This window comes from Rhodnius prolixus, unplaced genomic scaffold (genome assembly GCF_049639745.1).
Source record: "Rhodnius prolixus isolate KJV_2025 unplaced genomic scaffold, Rpr scaffold_5, whole genome shotgun sequence".
In the NCBI taxonomy this organism is placed as follows: domain Eukaryota; kingdom Metazoa; phylum Arthropoda; class Insecta; order Hemiptera; family Reduviidae; genus Rhodnius; species Rhodnius prolixus.
In genome coordinates this window covers 2,566,448-2,587,600 of record NW_027411624.1, presented here as the reverse complement: position 1 = coordinate 2,587,600, position 21,153 = coordinate 2,566,448, and the positions used below count along the sequence as shown (strand labels likewise).

Genomic DNA, 21,153 nt, shown 5'->3' with positions numbered 1-21,153 from the left:
CTTTTACCCCAACATTGTGTTCCAATTAATTCTCTTTATTAAACAGCTGGGGAAAAATTACACTGTCCCGCCTCTTAAGAGGTTAAATGAAGAGGGCGGAAACATAATTTAGGTGAGAGTTGGTATAAACTGACAAGAGATAGAGATGGCACTGCCTTTAATTAACACTACTTCACCGGAAGAGGGGCGAGGCTTAATCAAATTAGGGGGTGTTTCTTTTTTGCATAATTGCCGAGGAAAATGCGTTTTCTCTTCAATTTAGTGGCAAATTAACAACTGAATGGACAATATTTTTACGGCGGAAAATTCATTAATTCATCAGGCAAAAAAATTGTCGGCAATTTCGAGCTGAGTGTGATCTGTACCTGACACAGACTTAGCATTAACTGTTTTGGAGCACACGTTACTACAATTTCGATTAGATTTCCGGTCATAAATACGACGTTAATTCGTTAACTTTCTCCTGCTGAGATCATTTCACCGGAAGTAGCCGCTGATTAACAAAAAAACAAAAACGCAAGAAGTGGGGGAACTTTATATTTAGATTGGGTTCCAGGGGAATTGATTGTAACATGGCGATCGGAATCTCTCGTTACTATGTTAAAGGGGGGGTTTATACATGGGTTTGTCGGAGTGATCATCCAATTAAAGGGATCCTCTAGGGAAGCTGTGGGATAAGGGTCGGGGGACTATCCCCGTTCAAAGATAACCAAGCTAACTCACAGTAAAGGAATAGCCAACCAACGAGGGATGGGGAACTTGACCTTCCCACACTTTCTAACGGTGAACCCCCCACCCCACCCAAATTAAGTTTAAGGGTTAAAATTAAGTGTTCATTATTTTTGCTGACTGAATCATGGTTACAATAGAATAAAAAAAATTAATGCCAGTTTCAGTCATTATAAATGTTATTATGCTGGACCGTTAAAGGCTTCGGTCACTAAACTCCCTGATCAATCTAACTCTTTCTTCTCCGGCTCAGGTAAAGTCTGGCCTTTTGTTTACACAGTGGTGAACCGTTATAGACTTTGGTCACCCAACTCCCAGAACAATCTAGGCCTTTCTTCTCTGGCTCAGATCAACTTCGTTACAATTTTGTAAATTAGCCCTGAAGATGACCTAGTCCTTTAGGTCGAAAGCTCCGGCATAATAAAGTTTAATCATGACTGAAACTGGCATTAATTATTCTTCCTGTTAAAATGTAAGGATTTTGAGTTCTGTTTTGGTTTTATGGTGGGGGTGTTGTTTGAATTGATTGTGGCCGTTCCAAAGATTAGCAGCACTAACCAATTCCCCAGGTTGATGAGATTATGAAATGGAGATGGGAAAAGGATTTAAGGAAGATTATATGGCGTGAGAAGCCGCAGTGGGCCGCGTTCGGTGTTCCCTAGGACCTTGGAGGCACCCCATCACAAAAATTAGTAACCACTTTCTGTTTCACTAACATTCTCCACCCGCATACACAGCACCCTCTCCAGATGTTGCAAAGGTGGCGGGCTCCAAATTAGGAATTTCTAAGGATTTTTTAAATTTTTTTGCTGCCTCAAGGTTGGTACTCCTTCCTTTTGATGGATGGTAAAGAGAGTTGCACTTCCTGTGCAGCGTACGATGGAAATAAAATTCAGTCTTATTACCTTCATTGTATTTACGTGACAGTTTGTTTAATCGATTATCAAATTGACATGCTAGTAATAATTGATATTGATGTTATATCTGGCCGTGTTTGATTACCTCTATTTCTACTCTAGGTACGCTATTTTTAGGAACAAAAAAAAACTACCTAGATTACGATCTAATAATACAACAGTTGTATTGCGTCGACCAGATATTGGAAATTGATCCACGTGGGGCCATTGTGGGTGTGGCCTCTCTCTGCCTATCTACCAACCACACTCTTTCTCTCTTAATGTCTAGCAGGAAGTAGTTGGCGGAAATCCTATTTAAGTTTTCACCGCTGACATTAATTCCGCTAAAACACGACAGGTAGTACCCGGGGTCTGTCAGCCCCCCCTTCACCTAAATAATTGATTTCCAAAACGAGAGGGTTAGGTTTTTTGTGTTTATTAAGCGGGTGGGGAGGGGGCCCCGATTTGTTTTGTGGGGGTCTAGATAGCGAAACGTCACAGCGCCGTGACGTCACCAAGCTGCCATCGCGTGACTTCGTATATAAAGCCCTTCCGTTCTTTTCACCCCCACTTCCTGAAGGACTTTTTTTATTTTACTTCTTATTTATTCGGTTTTGTTTTTTGTTTTAACCCCCCCCCTCTCTCGCCGGCTGTTCGCTATTATAAAGCTCGTTTGGATTGCTTTCTTTCAGTAAATATTGTGAATTGGAAGCGTTTAAATGGTGAGGTTTTTCCCCAGAAGAAAAAAGAAAAAGAAAAATTCTTCCAGGTGGATTAAATCATGAAAATGAGATTTTTAAAAAAAGACAGCTATGGATCATTTACTGATCTTTTTGTTGAAATGGTAGTTATCGATATTTCTAAATACCAACAGATGAAAGAATTTTAAAAAAAAGAAGTATTTTTTACCTAATTTGAGTTATTTATTCATTTTATTTGATTTTTCTTTTTTTTTTCTACGGTGTCTTATATTTTGTTTCTGTTTGCAACCGACAGGATCGCAACTGGGAGAAAGAAAAGACTGTCGATATTGATATCGATAATGATGACGATGTTTTCCAGGTAAATTGGTCAATGTATGCTTAATTTTGTTTGTTTTTTTGTTTTTTTCCCCCAAAACAATTTTCCATTTTCCCTTTTTATAATTAGAGAATTTTCGCGATAGTATCAAAATTAGAAAAGCTTGGATTTTCCTCGGGTAGATTTTTGGATGTTAGTAAAATTCCCTGAAATAAAAGGTTTTCGCTGTAATGTTTATGGACTGTGTTTATGTAAAGTAATATATATTATCTCAAAAATTATTTTCTCCACGATGTCCCATGATGCATGTCTCCAGCATTTCCATTTCCTTTGTTCCTGGATTCAGCTTTCCAGGGGCTACTTGTTCTCCATTATTTTGAATCAAATAATTTTACCTTTCCGGCCATTAGGGCGGCCCTTAAGGCCTACGCCACTGCGACCTCTTTGGATCTATTATGGCTCTCTCCAGCTTTAGAGCTCGCCAGCTCCAGACCCGTCCGTTTAATTGAGACTCTTAATTCTGGAGAGCGACTCTTTGGGTAAAGCACTACACAACACGTGCAGTGCCGTTTCCTCTTCTTCCTGACACAGAACCTGCAAAGGCCCATGCGATACATCTGTTTTCCGGCCATGCCCCTTTTAGTTTTCCCCTCTATTTTCATTTTTGCCTAAAGATATCCGCATCTCAGCTACCTAAATGCGGTATTTTTCATTTCCTTTTTTTGAGACCGATAAAGTGAGGACCGGAATACAAATTTACCTCCAGTTTTGATACTTCCTGTTTGTTTGTCTTTTTGAAGGCCTTCTTGATTAGAGATTCATTGCTCTTCTTGCCGTTGGTATTTACCCAATACGTCAGAGATATTTAAAGACCTGTTTTTAATTTTGTGGCCATTTACAGGCTGGCTCCTGCTGCGCATCTACTGATCTGCAAGTAACCATTACCTGGTTTCCCCTGTGCGTGTTGCAATACATCTAAATATCTTGAAAACTTTCATTTAAACACACAATTTACCAAGAAAATTGATTTTCCCTTTAAATATCCCCTCTAAAGTGCCCAGAAAAGAGTAATTTACGGACTCACCACCTGTTATCTGGCATTAAAAGCATTGTTTGAACGGAAACAAGACCCTGGAGTTTTATATACGAGTATATTTCCAAAATTGTATCTCAGTAATGTTTGTTAAATTTCAAATCTCTCCTTAAATGTTTTAAATTTCCTTTACGGATCCTGTTGGACCTGAGTGTGCTTTTATTTATTAATTTGCGTGTGTATTGGTTTTGTGTGCACCTTAACCTGAAGGACTATCCCTAATGGCTGGCAAAACAATACCAAACTGGTTGATGGCTTCTCCTGTCGGCTATATTGGGAAAACTTCCACGCCTATCTTTTGTAAACATCTTTATCAATCTGTTCTTGACCATCAGCTTCTTTCCCTTCTCTCTCCCCTTATCCCGTCTGGAGATAAGGGGACTGTTCAGTTCTGCAGAGACTCTCTTTCTTTGCAGGGGGGGCTTCCGGCGGGATAAATTGTTATGTTGTTAATAAATTTTTAAAAATTCACTTCAAAAAACCGTGTTTATGTCTATGTCATTGCATGGAGGTGGAAGTGGGGGGGGGGTTAATCCTTCCCAAAGGAGCTGTTTGTAGTTGCATCCATTTTATAGTGTCCCTAAAACAGGTAAACATCGCCTAATGGAGACTTTCCCCCTTGAAGATTATCTTCCTTAATGGAACTATCTGCTGTTGTAGCTGGACCGCCCTTAATCTTCACCCAAAAGCAATTTACTGGAGCCTCATTATTTCACTCCCAGGTGAGTCGCAAATCTCGATTGGCTAGCAGCGTATATTTTAGAACCTTCCCCTTTTTTTGGACGGGAATCTTCCTAAAGAATTTTTACTCCAAAGAGTTTATTTATTCATTCAGTCGGCCGAAGTGGTAGAGGGTGGCTACAGGGCAGAGTTACCCTCTGGGTCCATTGTATTGTACAATTTCCACTGATGCTGTGGAGAAACTCTTGCCTCGTGCATGGTACAGTCTAGACTTTTATCTTTTCTTATCTTTCGCAACTTCTTCCAGCCACAGCGTTCTTCCTTACGTACCCCACCAGTGTTCTTCTAGTTTCTTGAAATAACGACCACTAACTTTTCACATTTAATTATGACACTACATTATTCCTTTTTCCTTTCTTTTATACCATCCTGGTGGTTAATTTACATTTCACTGTCGGCCTCTTCTTCGTCTACGTTTCATTTGAATTTTTTCCACCTTTTTTTTTGGTCTACGTTGGTATTATTTAGTTTTGTATGAGAATATTCTATTCATTTTTATTTTAGAAAAAACGCAGTTTTTTAAACTAAAACTGAGGAGGGAATAAACTGTGGCAAATTTTGGTTTTACCGGAAGTAAATCTATCAATTTCCTGGATGAATCGTAGCCCAAGTAACCTGGAACTCCTCCTACCTCTTCTTCTTCGACTTCCTCTTCTTGTTAATAGATAGCAACAAGGTTTGGTGCTGTGGATCCAGAGGAATTCGGGGCTTTGACTAAGAATCAGATGCTCGAAACTCATTAGCAAATTTCTCAGCATCATCATGGAAATTCACGCTATAAAAAAGATGTTTTCAGTGTAATTTTGCCAAAAAAAAAAAAATGGGACTATCGAGATCTTCAACCTTTCCAATTACCAGGCTGCCAATACAGTCTTAGGCTTCAATGGCATCATGTTCCGGGAAACTCGGTTGCCTAGGGAGAGAAAGCAAAGTCGTCTCTGTTCTTGGTGCTGTGGAAATTAAATGGCTGACGCCCTGACAAGAGAAGGCGCGCAAGGTCAGATCTCTCCGTAAAAATAAAGAAGAGGAGCCACTGTCTGGACCATTCCCTTATTTCTCAAGCCAAAGATCAGAAAGACTTGCCTTCGCCTAGGTGAAGATAGGTTTCGCAGGCTGTTTTGGAATCACTTGACCTGATTCTCGTGTGATGAGCTAGAGCAGACTCCAGTTTGCCTTCCAATAGATCGTGATGCCATCATTCGTGGAAAATTCAGCTGCCTGAGAAGTCAACCAGGTGTTGGTTGGAGTAGGACATAAATTTCACCAGATATCTTTTGGATGTGCTGTAGCAGGGCCTTGGGGGGGGGCCTTTGCTGTGGACGGTTATATCTCTCGGAACATAATTATCGCCCATTCCGGAAGTAGCTAAAATTAATTTAAACACCTTAGGCTTATTTAAACAATCAGCAGAAGTGGTAGTATGCAGAATTTGCGATGCGGGGGAGGGACGAAGCAGCAGCAGCAGCAGAGAACTGATATGACCAACTCAGCGGGATTGTGCTTATCATCCCCAGGAGGGAGAGCGCTGAAGGGACGTAATGAACACTCCCCACTTCCATATTTGCATCAGCTATTCACCAAACTCCTCCTCTTAATTACCTAACACAGGCTCTGTCTGCCGTTATAAGGGCCAGCAGCACACTGTCTCTACACGTTTACTGCATAGAAGTTTGTTGTAAAGGGGATGTAGGGGGGATTGTTTTAGGGGTTTCAAGAGGCAAAACAAAAGGGCTAGGGCTAGATCATTAACTGTTTCTTAATCATCCACCCTCCCAACAAACATTTCATGCATGATTTTAAGTTGCAAGATCTGCAAATCATCGTTTGATGGTGTATGGGTGGATTTTTTGTGAGAATGGTGGGTGGTTATCCCCCAGAAAACTTGTAAACTGTTTCAATTAACCGTATTAAACATCATTACGAATCATTACAGAAATTAACTATTCCTAAAACAAGCAAACCCTAAGCAAACAGTTTCAGATGAACATGGTTCATGTTCATAAATATATATATATTTGCTTTACATATTATGTAAATATACGAAATACATAATGTTTTAGTAGCTCCGAACTTACATAAATGTGTACTTATTTATCGCTTGTAAAACCATCCAGCACTGAGACTTACAAACAGAATTACAAATATTCAAATAGTAATTTGATCTCCAAAACAAATGAATGCTTACAGGAAGTGATACGCACATTAACTCGTCATCATAGCGCGATGATAACTAGGCGTTTTAATGTTGTTAATTTAGTTGATTCTTCCGTTCTATGGCTAAAGCAAGTCCTGTAGAACTAATAACTAGCTGGCTGGCAGAGCGAAAAAATGAAATCGCACGTGAATACTCACAAGCCTTTTTTTTTTTTGACGTGAATACGTCTTTAAATTTGCTATCATATGGAGGCAATCCAAAAAACCTAATGATAACAAAATCAGGGGATACAGTTTGGTATTATAGTTTCGAATCTATCGTCTACATTCAAAATTAAATTAGACCATTGGATAGCTAAAGGATCAAAAAATTCATTACGATAAGCGAGGACTGTGACGCATTGCGCGCGGTGGAGGGGGAAGCGCCGCCATTTTGAGATCATTTTGCTGTGTATCGAGATTTGCAATTAGTATAACTTTTGACTCGGAGAAGCTACGATGTTCGTTTAAGTTTTAATCGACAGCTGTCGTCACAATCTATCGATTATATATTGTAAAATAATGATATTGAATATAATAAGGTGTTAGAATAAAAAAATATTATCAAAAATATATAATGTCGGCCTATACGCGTCGAAAAACTAAAACCAAATACAGAGGTCGTATACGGTTGGAAAGGGCTTCTCAAGAACAATCGAATGGTAATAATAAAACACCATATGACCGAGTCAAGCTGTGCCGGGAACGTAAAAAAATAAATGTTGGGTTCAAAACCGCGACTCAATTAGTCGATAAATGATGACAAATTTGATTTCATCCTAAATACATAAATAAAAATATTTTATATAAAAAAATATAACCTGTTACGTAAACGTATTCACGTACAACACACGGCCGTGTCCATGACACAGCCACAGTTTTTTTTTTTTTTGAGGTTCTAATGATGGATGAAGACCCGAAATTGGTGAAAACCTGCCGCGATGGATTGTAACCTCTCTCTGTCCAGGAAGTGCCCTCAACAGAATTTTCCTCGAAAAATGTTTCCTGTTGCAAAGCCATTGGCACACCAAATTAAAAGAAAATCAGTACTTCCGGGTTCACTGATTATGACCAAAACCTGATTGTGGCTTCCGCTTTCAACACTTAAACAAAATACTAAAGTTGAACTTCCGGGGCAATTATTTGTTTTATGGCGGATATTCAGGCAGACTAACACCCAGGGATAATTTTTGTAAAAATCACTTTTTTTGGACTCAAGAGAAACAGATATTTTCGATGTCAACTGAAACATCGATAATCGATACGATTACATAAAAATTATGTAATAAACTTAATTAAATCGTCGTGTGCTGCAAGCTTCTTCAGATCTAGTTAAAGTTTATAGAGGTTAGAACAGTTCAAAAATCAGTCTGATTTTTCTTATTCCCCTAATTGCTAACATTTTATGGTAATTCTGTTTTTGTGAAATCTCGAATGAAAACAATCGATTTCTATTTTTTTTTTTTTTTTTAAATCGTGTATTCATGCACCAGCACGCATGTTTCAACAAATATTTACCTAAATGATGTTCGTTTACTAAGAAGTATGTAAGTAAAAATAACGTAACACCTGCTTTAACGATGTGTTCACAAACGGGTTCTCCAACTGTTATCACCTACTCGTATTCTGTTATCAGCCAGCTAGATATGGGAAAGAATTTTTTCCTTAGGACAGCTTTTTAAGAATTGCCTAGTCGGGGCTTGTAAATATTGTCGCAATAGATTAGATTCAATTGAATTTATCAATGAATCGATTAGTTTTATCTTCTACGTATGGTTGATAGGTATTTTCTTATTCCCGCTCGTAAGTGCAGTGGAAAGATTTCCTGTTTTTTAGTTTGCACCCGGAACTATCAGTTTTTTATGTTCCCTAAGTATGAGAAATAGTTTTTACAAAGTTTTTGTGGCTTCTAAATTACGTCAGCGTAATTCAGAACGATAAAAAAAAGCAGCAGGAAGTTCGAATTCGGTTTAGGAATGACGATATAGGAAAAACGTCATACGTTTTTTTTTGGTTAAACGGAAGTTCGCTGAATCGAGTTTTCATTTTTTACGTTGGTTGACATCTGGGGCAGAGTAACCTTTTTTTTTTTTTTTGAAACTGTTTTGAAACCCTCCAGGAAAAGTTATGAGCGTTTTTTTAAGGGAAAGAGTTAAGACATGTTAATCTCTAACGTGCCATACAATCTAGTATCCCCAAAAGACCATGGTTTTACAGATACATAAACTACAATTGGAAGTTTGTTAGCACAGTCATTAGAATGAGGTTTAACCACAATTATTCGCCGCACCATCTAGCCAGGATTGGGGTGGAAACTTCTCCGCCAGTGTTCCTGTACTTCTGGAATAATAGCAGACGCCACAACCATCTAATCCTGGAATGTGCTAATAATACTAAAGGAAGAGAACGATTGTGGAAGGCTGTGATAGCGACTGGATGTCCGTTACCTGCCAATTTAGATACTATTCTGGCAGCTGACGATGGCAGCATTTGCACAGTGCTCTTTCGGGTTCATAACAAACCACAAGATAACTCTAAAAACATTCAATATACGACTCGTACTAAAGAAGCTTCGAAAGAAGAATGTAAATGGCTGGTTTGCTAGCTCAAGAGGCCAATAACAAAAGGGGGGGGGGAAAGTGCTATTTAAGCGTAATGTTCGGTTTTATCAGCTGTTATATCAAAATGTCTAAAAATGAAATTCAGTCGACCGGAAGTTGGCCACTTTGGTCAATACATTTTCCATCTTGTAAAATTTTATTGGTAAAAACTACGTACATGTAGGTCTATCACTTTTATTTAGGGAGCTCCATTTTATGGAAGACTCTACGGAAGTGACGAAGTTGCCCACTTAGGTGCTCTCTTAAAAAAAAAAAAAAAAGATTTCGGTTGATTCCGGATGAGTATCAAAATTTGTTGCGAAAATTCCAATTTCCGGAAAGAAATTTCCAAATTCAGATCATGTAGTTCGAATTGTAAAACGTCAACTCATTTTCGTGAGAAATTTTGAATCCTCTAGATTTAGCCCTGTTTCCTTCAATATAAGACCCCCTTAATGCCAAAGGTAGCGCGGGGAATTCGTTTAATCTAAGATGTACTCTTTAAGAAAACTGCCACCTGGCTTTTTGAAGCACCTGAAGTTCTCTCCTTTGGCTTCTACAATGCATCCTCCCTATTCTGTTCAGCAACCTCTTCCCCTTTCCATCTATCCCTATGATTCCCACCTACCACCACCCTGTAATCTATTGTAATTATGGCGCGGCGCATACCCTATCCTTGATTAGGGTGCTAATCCATTTACGTGACGCTTCGTTAATTTTGATCATCCTCTATTTCCCTTTGTTAGAGGGAAGTGAGAGATGGGGAGAGAGCGATGAAGCGATTAGGTCGGGATATTATCTGTTTGATATGTACAGAGGTGGCACCCGATCTAGCCACCACCAATTGAAAGGTAATGGCCGGTGCGCGCCACCCCCAAAGTAACCCTTCGATTAGCGTGAACAGCATTTCAATGGCCACCCTGCCCTTTCATCCCTTCTTTCACTTTAGTCACACCCCAAATATTTCTGATCTACCAATCGAATTTAATCTTAATTAATTTAAGACTAACGATATTTTTGTTTTCTTCAATTTAATTTATAATAAGATTTCTTGGTTTCACTTTATTAGCCATATTTACAACTACAAACAAATGTTGCATCAAGTAAATTTGATGGCACTTGTTAAATTTGTAAGGGTAGTGAAACCCCACCACTCATCCACTCTAGCCAGAGGGAGAGAGTCAGCCCCCTTGGCACACAGAGAGGGGAGGCTCGGCGAAGGTATATAAGAACAAGAGGAAAGTCAAAGAGGATATTCATTCAGAGATACATATTGAGTTCGAGATATATTCAGATTCAGTTCAATATTCAGTTCGAGGATTCAGTTCGAAGATTCGGTTCAAAGTCTTACACTTCAGTTGTACACATCGTTTAGCCACGTCAGTCAGTCTGTTCTGTTCTTGTAGTGTAAAGTATAGAGTCCTTGGCAGTCAGTCACATACAAATATAATATCTTATACCGATACTAAAAGTGTTATTTATCCATCAACATCAACAACCAACATCTCCTCAAAAAACCATTACAAATTCACAAGAAAGTCTCGATAAGAGTAATCACCCATTGGTGGAACTCTTTCTCAGTGGACTGCACTCATAACAGTAGGTCCCTAGGCCACGTCCGCTTCAAGCGAAGAGGAGGATTGTCTGGAAGGTGTGGAGAGGAGAGTTGTTGGACAAGAGGATTAGGATGGAGAGCAAGGAGGCTGTGAAATTAGCGGTAGCGAGACTATAATAAGACTTAAAATCTTCTACTTTTGGAGAGACCCAAAAAAAGAGTGCAGTCGTTTTTTTTTTTTTGTAACCCAAGAGTGGTTCTTAGCCCTTCACTGCTGATTCCTTCTGTATTCCCTTCGAGTTTGAGCCTGGAATTAGTCCACTAGCTCTTCCAGAAAAGCCTCCTGCACCCCGATTGATGTTATTAATACGGTGTTACAAACATCTTCCTTTATTTAGTTTGGTTGAACTACTTGAAGGAATTGGTTCCCGTAGGCCAGCCCAGACCATGATAGTAACCATGGAGCTAACCCCCCCCGGATATTAATATGCGTTAGTGTGTAGTATGTGAATTCAGACTTAATTTACCCATCACTAACTTTATTAAATCAAAAACTATTTACCAAGATCCATAACCACAAAATAAAGCCGCGGCTCTATCGGAAAGATAAGATCCCCTACCATGTTTTGCGGAGAACTGCGGAGCTAACCAATACCACCCATGAACCATGTGTTATATACTCTTATAATAATATTTGCTTTTATAAGAGACCACTTCAGCAGATATTAAGAACGGATGCTGCATAGCTAATGGTATATCACCATGGTAACAGCGGCACGCTGATCTTGCCTTCTTCCTCTCCTCTAAATATAAATTCTCTATCAGCCCACGATTCATGTTTTATTTATTTCACTTTCATGTATGCATGCATATATATTTGTGGTGGAAATATATAATCTAAAAAGAAAAAACCGTGCGCAACACATGTATTTGTGGTGATAGCATATGTTGTTAAATATTTTACGTAGCGTAGAAAATATAAAATACATAAAACTGTGTGGCTTCATGTATGCTTTTTGAGAGGAGTTGGTGGGTAGAGGGGAGAAGCGTTTTAAAAATATTTGATCATCCAGCTGATTTCCGGTTTAAACAGGAAATGCACGTTTTGAGGTCAATTGAAGCACGAATTTGCTTTTCAATGAGAATGTGTGTCGTCATCAGCTCACGTGATGCTTTTGCTGCAGTTTCCTTTTTTATTTTTGGACGTAAAAATTGTAACTTCTTTGCAGAACCATCAATTGATTGATCTTGGTTTTTTTATTTATTCCCATTTTTGCATTGCTCTTTTGTTACGGCCTTTCAGGGCTACTCCAAAATTAGGGAAATAGAAAAATCATTAGACTTGTTCCGGTGAAGATCGTACTGTGATATATTTCTAATAACCATTTTTTCTTTTATTCCTACGATTTTTCTTGAACTGCTTATAACTATAAGTAGATCTTTTACTTATACGTCATGAATAATTTTCCAGGGAAATTTATTATTAGGGCGAACTTTGATGAGGGAAGAGTAAAAAAAAAGTAAAGTAATCGCCTATTTTTTTAAGCAGGCTTAACGTCCAACTATCAAATCAGGTGTCGTGGAGGAGGCGACTAGCAAACATACTTCACTGTAAATGTCTCATATTAACAATTAAATAAAATCCAAGACCTAGACCGGGGGAATCGAACCCACTAAACCAACAATACATCTTAGCTTTGCTGGTCTAGCCTATAACTGTCTAACATACTTTACTGTAAATTTCTCATATTAACCATTAAATAAAATCCAAGGCCTAGACCGAGGGAATCGAATCCACTAAACCAACAATACATCTTAGCATTGCGGGTCTAGCCTATAACTGCCTAACATACTTTACTATAAATTTCTCATATTAACTATTAAATAAAATCCAAGGCCTAAGACCTGGGGAATCGAACCCACTAAACCAACAATACATCTTAGCTTTGCGGGTCTAGCCTATAATCGCCTAACTTACTTTACTATAAATTTCTCATATTAATCATTAAATAAAATCCAAGACCTAGACCGGGGGAATCGAACCCACTAAACCAACAATACATCTTAGCATTGCGGGTCTAGCCTATAACCGCTCGGCTACCGTGGCGCCTTGATGTGAGAAGAATTAGATTTATTTTAAAATTTTCCCATATGATGAAGTCATCAGAGTGTTCACATTAGATATTTAATTTTGAAACAGCTGTCAGAGTACCACGAAGCGTCCACAATAATTACAGAACATGGTCTGCATATTTTAAACGGACATTACGTGCGCATTAGGAGTACCACATATCTGATCGATTCTCTCCGATAGATATACCTCTGCATGTGCCTTCTCCATTATAACATCCTATATAGCCCCGCCAGTCCCCTTGTATCGATTAACATGCATTAACTCAATTTAATTTGTCTCGTTATGTGAGCGATTTTTGTATTTTAAAGCAATGCTTTAATCGCGTGAAGTTTTGTTCTATTTTACTAATTTCGTTTTTTAAATGAAAAAAAAAAGAACTGAATTATGTTTTAAAAAGCTGCCATTATAATAGTTTTAATAATTTAAATGTGATGTCTACATTGTTTCAGTGTATCGATCGCATGCTTCCATATCATTAAAATAAACGAGACGAAGCACGGCATTAATCGATACAAAGTTTCTGTTGGTAATAATTTCCGGCTTACCGCAATTTTCGATTAAACTTGAAATAGTCAAGTTTTATAGTTGATGTGAAATAAAAATAATCAAATAGTGTACTTCCTGCTCAACGTTAATTATCTTTTACTCTAATTAAAGAATAGGATGAAAAATTAATGCCATTTTCAGTCATTATAAACTTTATTATGCCGAGCTTTCGACCTAGGGACTAGGTCATCTTCAGGGCTAATTTACAATATATGGTTTAACATCATTAGAGAGTTGGTGTGTCCTGTCTTGTCTGTTCATGGAAGATACAGTCCATGAACATAGACAAGACAGAATAGACACCAACCCTCTAATGATGTAAAACAGTATATTGTAAATTAGGTAAATATTTTTGTAAATTTTCGTTACATTATACATATTCATTGTAATATGATTAATTGGTAATATAATTATTGTTAACACACTGTAAATATGTTCCTCAGCCCTGAAGATGACCTAGTAACCCTAGGTCGAAAGCTCGGCCTAATAAAGTTTATAATGACTGAAACTGGCATTAATTTTTCATCCTATTGAAACTATTATTCAGTCACCAAAAATAATGAACAGTAATTAAAGAGCTTTCAATTTTACCGATTTTTCATTATAATTAATAGTCTGACGTAAATTCTAGCTTTCTTTGAGCTTAAATTCTCGAAGATTGTACTTAAATTATCTCTTACACTCAAATTTAAGCTTACTCCCTTCGCCCAAACTGCCCTTAAACTAATTTTCCCTTAAAAAATGGTTTTTAATAAAGTTTTAGTTACAAAACTAAAGTTCTATTTTTGCTCATTTTCAGCAACTTTTTTCTCGAAACCTATTAGATCTGGGTTGTTACAAAAAAATTACAGTTATAAAGGAGGATTTGCCCTATATTATAAAGAAAATTTGGGAATTTTATCTTTTATAGAAAAATAGAAAAAAATTGTCAAAGTTGGGTGTTTTTCAACGTTACGCTTTTTCGTGCACTTTTTTGACGATAAACCCTTATACAACTGTCCTACCGGAGTCAGTTTTTAAAAATCAATAAAGTTGTAGATTGTATGTAACTTATTCACAAAATGTAGAGATATCAATTTTCCTTAACAGAAATTAAAAATACGTACAGAGAAAGTGGTAGTACGGCTGGTTATAAAATTTTCTTTTAAACTAAGAATGTTTACTACATCCTTAAGGACTAACCTATTTAGACACTTAAGATAGAAGGTATTACAGATGTTGCTGATTTTTGATCTGAAATTTTCACCGGGAAAATGCTCGCTCAGGGGAAGAAAACTGACTCAATAATGGAAAAAATCAAGGAAAATATAAAGTTAATATTTTGTTCAAGTCGCGGCAAATATGGGATAAAATTGGCCAATCCCGAAGTAGCACTTTGTGCATGAATTCCCCCTCTCTTTTTAAGGGTATTTTCCCAAAAACGGCTCCATTTTTTTTTTGTGGAAAACTTTGTATTTTCATTGTTCACAAGCAGATCTAGAATTTTTATCTAAAAAAATATTTCCATAGGAAAGGGCTTTTTAGGGTATTTCCGGAGGAGAGTTACGTTAAAGCTTTTCATGTGAGTGTACACTCCAAAGTTTAGTTCTTGGGAGAACCTAATATCGATAATGTGTGTGTGTGTGATTAATCGATCAATCACACACATTATCGATATTAGGTACTACTTCTTTGTGTATGGAGGATAAGAGATTGTAAAAATTTTGTTTATACGATAAGTTTAGTGACGTACATAATTAACTAGTGGAATGTGTGTGTGTGTGCTCATTCGCCTCCAGGAGAATCCAGATACCTCCTTAATTAATGCGAAATAACTAGAAGTATCTGGAGATGAAATTTACCAAGTTCTGGGTTCTTGGATTACTCCGGTGATTACTTAAAGCGCAGTGCTTCTACCTGTGTTACCACCCGCCACCACCGCGCCCGTTAGTTAAACCCCCTACTGGGAGCATCCACTGTGCTTAAACGAGCAGACGTTCTGGTGTTATATACATTCCCTCTTTCTCATGTCATAAAGAAGTAGAAGACCGGCCGCCGCCCTACTTGCCCTTTTAAAACTCTAGGGCTTTTAATTTGCAAGCACACCTCGCATGTTTGTATCGTAAACAAAAACCATACCTGTGTACACCTGGCTTGGTATCCGGGGACTTTTTTTTTCTCTTAGTAGTGTAGCTCTTCTCTTTCCTCTGAGCTGACATGACGTAATACTTCGAAAAGTCTTTCCACTCCGCTCCATTCCAGCAGCACTCAGGTTGCTCGAATCGCTTCACTTCTCTCACACTTGTACTGGAAAAATTAATTTAAACAGAGATATAAAACATTTAATTTCCAGTTAGTTAAATTAGATAATTGAGGGAAATTTTACGATTTATATTTAAAACGGAAGTACAATGAGAACGTGAAAAGGGGGGGGAAAAAATACTGGCGCCACAAAGCTTGCCAAGTTATGGTTATAAGACTGGCGGAAGTACTCTAGATGTACTAGAGAATTGTTTTTCACCTGTCAAACCATAGACTAATCTCCTTAACAAAAACCTACAGTTTAAAAAGTGGAGTACAAGGGCAAAACCCCAAAAATTTAACCTTCCATATCTCAATAACTATCATCACTAAAACATTACCATTTATGTCATTTATAGAGTAAACTATTCTCTACAATTCGGTATAAAAATGATTAAAATCGGAACAATAGAAAGAGAGATATAGAGGTTTGAAATTTGAAGAAATTGCAAAGCCTCCTAAATTCAATCTTCAATATCTCAATAACTATTGTCACTAAAACAATACCATTTATGTCATTTATAGAGTAAACTATTCTCTACAATTCGGTATAAAAATGATTAAAATCGGAACAATACAAAGAGAGATACAGAAGTTTGAAATATGAAGGATTTGCAAAAGCCCAAGATTCAACGTTACGTATTTTCTTGCAGATTTAGGCTATCAATCCTTATACAACTTTGCTCCCGGTTAGTTTTAATATTGGGGTCTAGTCCAGTTTCGCGTCCCGTTTCGAAAGATCGAAATCTGTGATGTGTACACCTCAGACGCGGAAATGGAATTTTTCTAAGATATTGTAGCCAATCATCCCTCGCCTAGAAGTGCCCCTAATTGAATTTTCGTAAGAGAATTATTCAATTAAAGGTTGCTTGTCAGTTCAATGTGTTTTCTAGTTTTTCAGAGAAAAATTTACTGTGATTTTTGTGAGGTAGAATGATTTTTCTTGGAGATTAAGTAATTTGAATCAGTAATGATGGTTGCAAGAGCTCTCTTTTTTCTCCTAAAATTTCAAGCATAAAGAGAATTAGGTGATTGCAGTTAGAGAAATTAATAAATCTCTTACGAGTGTAAGAAATTCGGAAAATAAAGGGAAATCCATTTAACAATAAAAATAATTTTTCTTCTCCATAGAAATGTCATTAATTCAGCGCAAACAAAAATAAATGAATTTTTTTTTTTTTTATCTTTGTTTTATTTCTCAAGAATTTTCCTTTGAAAAGTCTAAAGAAAATTCTAAGTATATTTCTTGTTAATTAAAAAGAAAACCCATGGGAGAGACACGTTACAGCTCCCACTTTCTCTTTTAATAGTTTTTCCAGGAAAAAGAAAAAACAACTTTAAATGAAAAGTATTGAAAAAAAGAAAAACTTTTCCTGTTTATCTTATAAAATCTTTCCAATTTATTTTTAATATACAGATTTTTTTTAAATTTATTTATTATTTATTAATAAAGATGGAATTGGAAAAGTTATGGCGGCCGGAAATAAGTAAGTTCTAGTTTTTAACACTCACTGTTTTACGGCCAATTATAAAAAATCTTTTTAAATCTAGATTTACAGATGAAATACTCTTTTTACTTATTCCCATGGGAGTTTTCTGGACCGCAGCAAAATTGGTCCATTGTCCTTCCCAGTGGGGCCAGTTGAAAGCACTTCTCCACATCCCCGGTAATGAAACAGCATCCAGATACTCTGACGAAGTTGTTGGGTAAAAACTGTAGGACTGTAACCACTTCCGGGCGCCAACTTCTATCTAATGCGGTCACTAGATGTTCCGAATAAGGCTACTTTTCAAGGGTATAACTTCGTAGGGTATAATCCTATATATTTGGTAATCTTGCTCTCTTGCTGGTTAGAGCTGGAAATCGGTTTTTAAGGATTTCTATTTTCTTCTAGGGCAATTTACCACCAAACGCGCTATAATATCAGGGCTATAGGACAGGGATGGCGAACCTTTTTGAGACGTGGTTCAAATTTTGTTCATTTTTTTTTTAGTACTAGCTCTTGTGTCACTAATGCCCATTTGCACAAGAGTTAAGTTTAAAAATGTTAAACTGAATATTTTCAAAATTAAACATCTTTAAAATTCAGTTGGCTTAAAGGATTAAAGGGTAAAACGGGGACGAAACCAGTGCTATGGAAGCACTCTTTTTACAAACATAACTGAACAAAAGTGTGTTTTATCTAAAAGAAAAATCTAAATATGGTTATTTGCTTTGGGTTGTCGATTTTTTTTTTAACAAACAAAATATGAGTAAAATTATACATTTTATTTGATATTTTGTAAACACTTTTGCTTTATTTCAAATACTAGAAAAAGCATTTGTCGTCATTTGCGTTTTAGAACTGTAATGATCAAACTAAAGGTTATAAGATAGCATTTAAATTGCTTTTGTGTCAATGCGTCATTGAAAAAAACTACAGATAGAATATAAATTATCCACACAATTAGCAAAATCTAAATCAGGCCCGCGTAAACAAACAAATGGTTGCCTAGCAATTGTGTGGGTCAGTGAAATAACTTGCACGGGTCATAGGTTCGCCATCACTGGTCTATAGGAATCTCTGAGCTGTGTTGACTTTCTGGGAGGAAGTTAAATGCCCGTGCAAGCTCTAGTTATCCAGAAAACGTCCCTCACTTTCTGGTGCCTTGGAAGTCGCGCCGTTTTCTCGTCTAGTCAGTCATCTCTTAGTCCAGTTTATGCACAGGCCGCAAGACCGTCTTGGCTTAGACTTGGGGAAGTGTTTTGATCAGAGAGGAACAGTCTGGATCCATTTCCATTCTGTCCCCAAACCTCAGAAATATTCTGCAAACCTTAACTCTTGAAGGATTTTAATGATTAAAACGTTATTTAAGGTTCATCCCCTACAGAGGAGAAGATTAGAAAGAATTGGGACACTGCCTTTCCCCTTGGTTAGACCTTCTCCAATTATCAGGTTGCATTAGCTAAGTAGAATTGCGAACTAATTGGGGGCACCGTACATTGTGCTAAAGGAAGAAAGAGTTCGCGGTATTTGTTACTTGAAAGTCAATCAGTGTAAGTGAAACTAACAAGAGTTTTCTATTCGTTTTCTCGACCCATTTTCCTTTTCTAACTTAATTGTTTTTCTTGGCGAGGTAAGAACTACAAGAAGTACGTGCACGATCTGATTAGAAATTAATTTTTTTTAATTTCCGTTTCCTTTGCCTTAATGATTTATGTACAGTAAACATAAAAAGTAAACATAAACTGGTGAGACACACTCTCAAGACTATAGTCTCATAAAATTTTCAATGTAGACTCTTTGGAGGTTACTGTTTGAATCCGGATGAAGCAGTAAGAAAATATTGCTTCATTGTGTTTTATTCAGTCGGAAGTCGAACCCATTTCTTATTAACCATAACTTAATCTTCACTTAGTTAAGTCTCAGCTTCTTTTGAGCTTATCCAATTTATTAAATTATAGAAATAAAATTTGTGAAACTCGTTGGTGGCCATTTAAAAAAAAACTCCCACTCAAAAAAAAAATATACATTTTTTGAATAAAAATTAACTTTTTCTGCAACCATGTAGGAATGTTCTCATTACTCAATTAAAATCAGCTGTGTAATGCCCAACTTTACCTCACTAGTGGGGAAAAATTCCCATTAGTGTCACTTTCATCACTAGTGAGTGGAAAAACTTTATTGTGCTTCCTTGATATAAGAAGTTTTGTTATTAAATATTTTCTGTAAAACTTTAATAAGCTTATTTAACGTAACTAAATAATTAAAAAACGAATATTAAAAAATAAAATTAAAATGAATATAGAAATAAAAATAATATTTTAATAAATAATTAGATATTTTTAATTATAACAGTTAAAAAGGTTATAGTGTTACCTTACAGAAATTTAAAATGGATTCTAGTGATTCCTGTTTAGTTTTTTTTTTTTAAGTTAATAACCCTAACGGTTGCAGAAAAAATATAATATTTAACTCGAGTGTAAAGTATTTTCCTCACACTCGGCAATTTGCACTTGCACTCGCCTCGCTTCGCTCGCTCGTGCGTGCAAACCCCTGCCTCGTGTGAGGAAAAGTACTACTTTCCACACTTGTTAAATAAATAACTATTCTCTTACTTAAAGTGCTCTTAATAAAGTATTGTGTGATTTAAGTCCCATTTACAATATCGAGTTTTTGCCGAAGTTGAGGTCGTCCCCTGAGTACCGTGTCTGTGTGAAGGCCAAAGATCTTAAAACATGGAAAAATCACAGGAAGTTGATTCACTTCAAGCTGATTACTTAGCCATCAAATCCCTTAAACGGATGTATAGCTTTTTAGGGTTTTTTTGTTTTTCCAATGTTTTTTGAAAATGACTTCGAGTATATTTCCTGTATAATCCTTATTCATGTTTTCCAAATCATTCTTCAAATTTCTCTTTAAACTATTTTCCAAGAAAAATCTACTGGAGAGGGGTTGTTGGTAGGCTTAACTCTTAAGTTCTTGAGTGGTAAAGTTTTGAGCTTGAAAATGAGTAAGTTAGAACTTCGGATAATAATTGTCGAATTTTTGCCATTTATTTGTATTTTTTTATTCGTTTAATAAGTAAAAATATATTATTTGAATAAAAGTCGCCAGAATATCCTTGATCGTAAACATTTTATTCAAATGTTGGGTAAAATGAAAATATAGCACATCAATTTTTTTTGGAATTTTAAACTTATGAATGAAAATAACGATTCATTCATAACTAATTAAGGGAGGTTATTTTAAATAAATTTTGCATGTAGTTACGTTTCTGCAGATGATTTAAGTGAATGGCGTTGCGCAGATCTGCTGCAGAAAGGTTCCATGTGTGTTTGTTTACACGTTCAACTATATTAGCGTCTGTATTAACCTCTTGCATTTTGGGCTCGTGTTACAGCTCTCTCTCTCTCTCTCTCTCTCTGCCACGGCTGTCTAGATAATTAGAAAAGTTAGCCTAACCTCTCCTGCCGGAAGCTGGAAGTGACTGAGCATTGCTCTCGTCCTCTCCACTTCTTCTCACTCCCACAAACCCCACCACTTCTCATCAAGAGAGAAGAACTCATCAACCCAGGCTCCACGGTCCTTTCTCTCAACACCTATTTCCGGCTTACTCCGTTCATCTCTCTTGTCTGCTCTATCCCTCTTTGGTATATAACACACCATTTCCAACTAGAAGCCCCTCCAGGGGGGTCTCCTAATATTGATGGTAATTGATTCTATTTGTTTTACACTTCCTTGATCTGTTTTTGATTCCTTAAAACTTGCTTCCTTTCCATAGACATTCACTTCCGTTCTCATCACTTCACCAGTGTACCGTAAGTTCTCTTCCCAGATTATAAAGCTTGGAAATTTTACTTAATAGGAACTTAATTAGAAAGA

The 21,153-nt window shown here is 36.8% G+C and overlaps 1 protein-coding gene across 20 annotated transcripts in view; it reads left to right on the top strand.

The window, feature by feature from the left end:
* Nucleotides 1-21,153, top strand: part of dlg1 (MAGUK family member discs large 1) — a 775,373-nt gene that overhangs the window by 654,692 nt on the left and 99,528 nt on the right. For 10 of the 20 annotated variants that reach the window (XM_074136765.1, XM_074136768.1, XM_074136766.1 and 7 more), the window contains one exon: nt 2,622-2,687. The exons of 9 other annotated variants lie outside the window; for them this stretch is intronic. In XM_074136765.1, coding sequence (XP_073992866.1) covers nt 2,622-2,687 — 66 coding nt within the window. Of the gene's footprint in view, nt 1-2,397; nt 2,470-2,621; nt 2,688-21,153 lie in introns of those variants that run through there. One more of the 20 variants, XM_074136781.1, reaches the window with a different exon arrangement.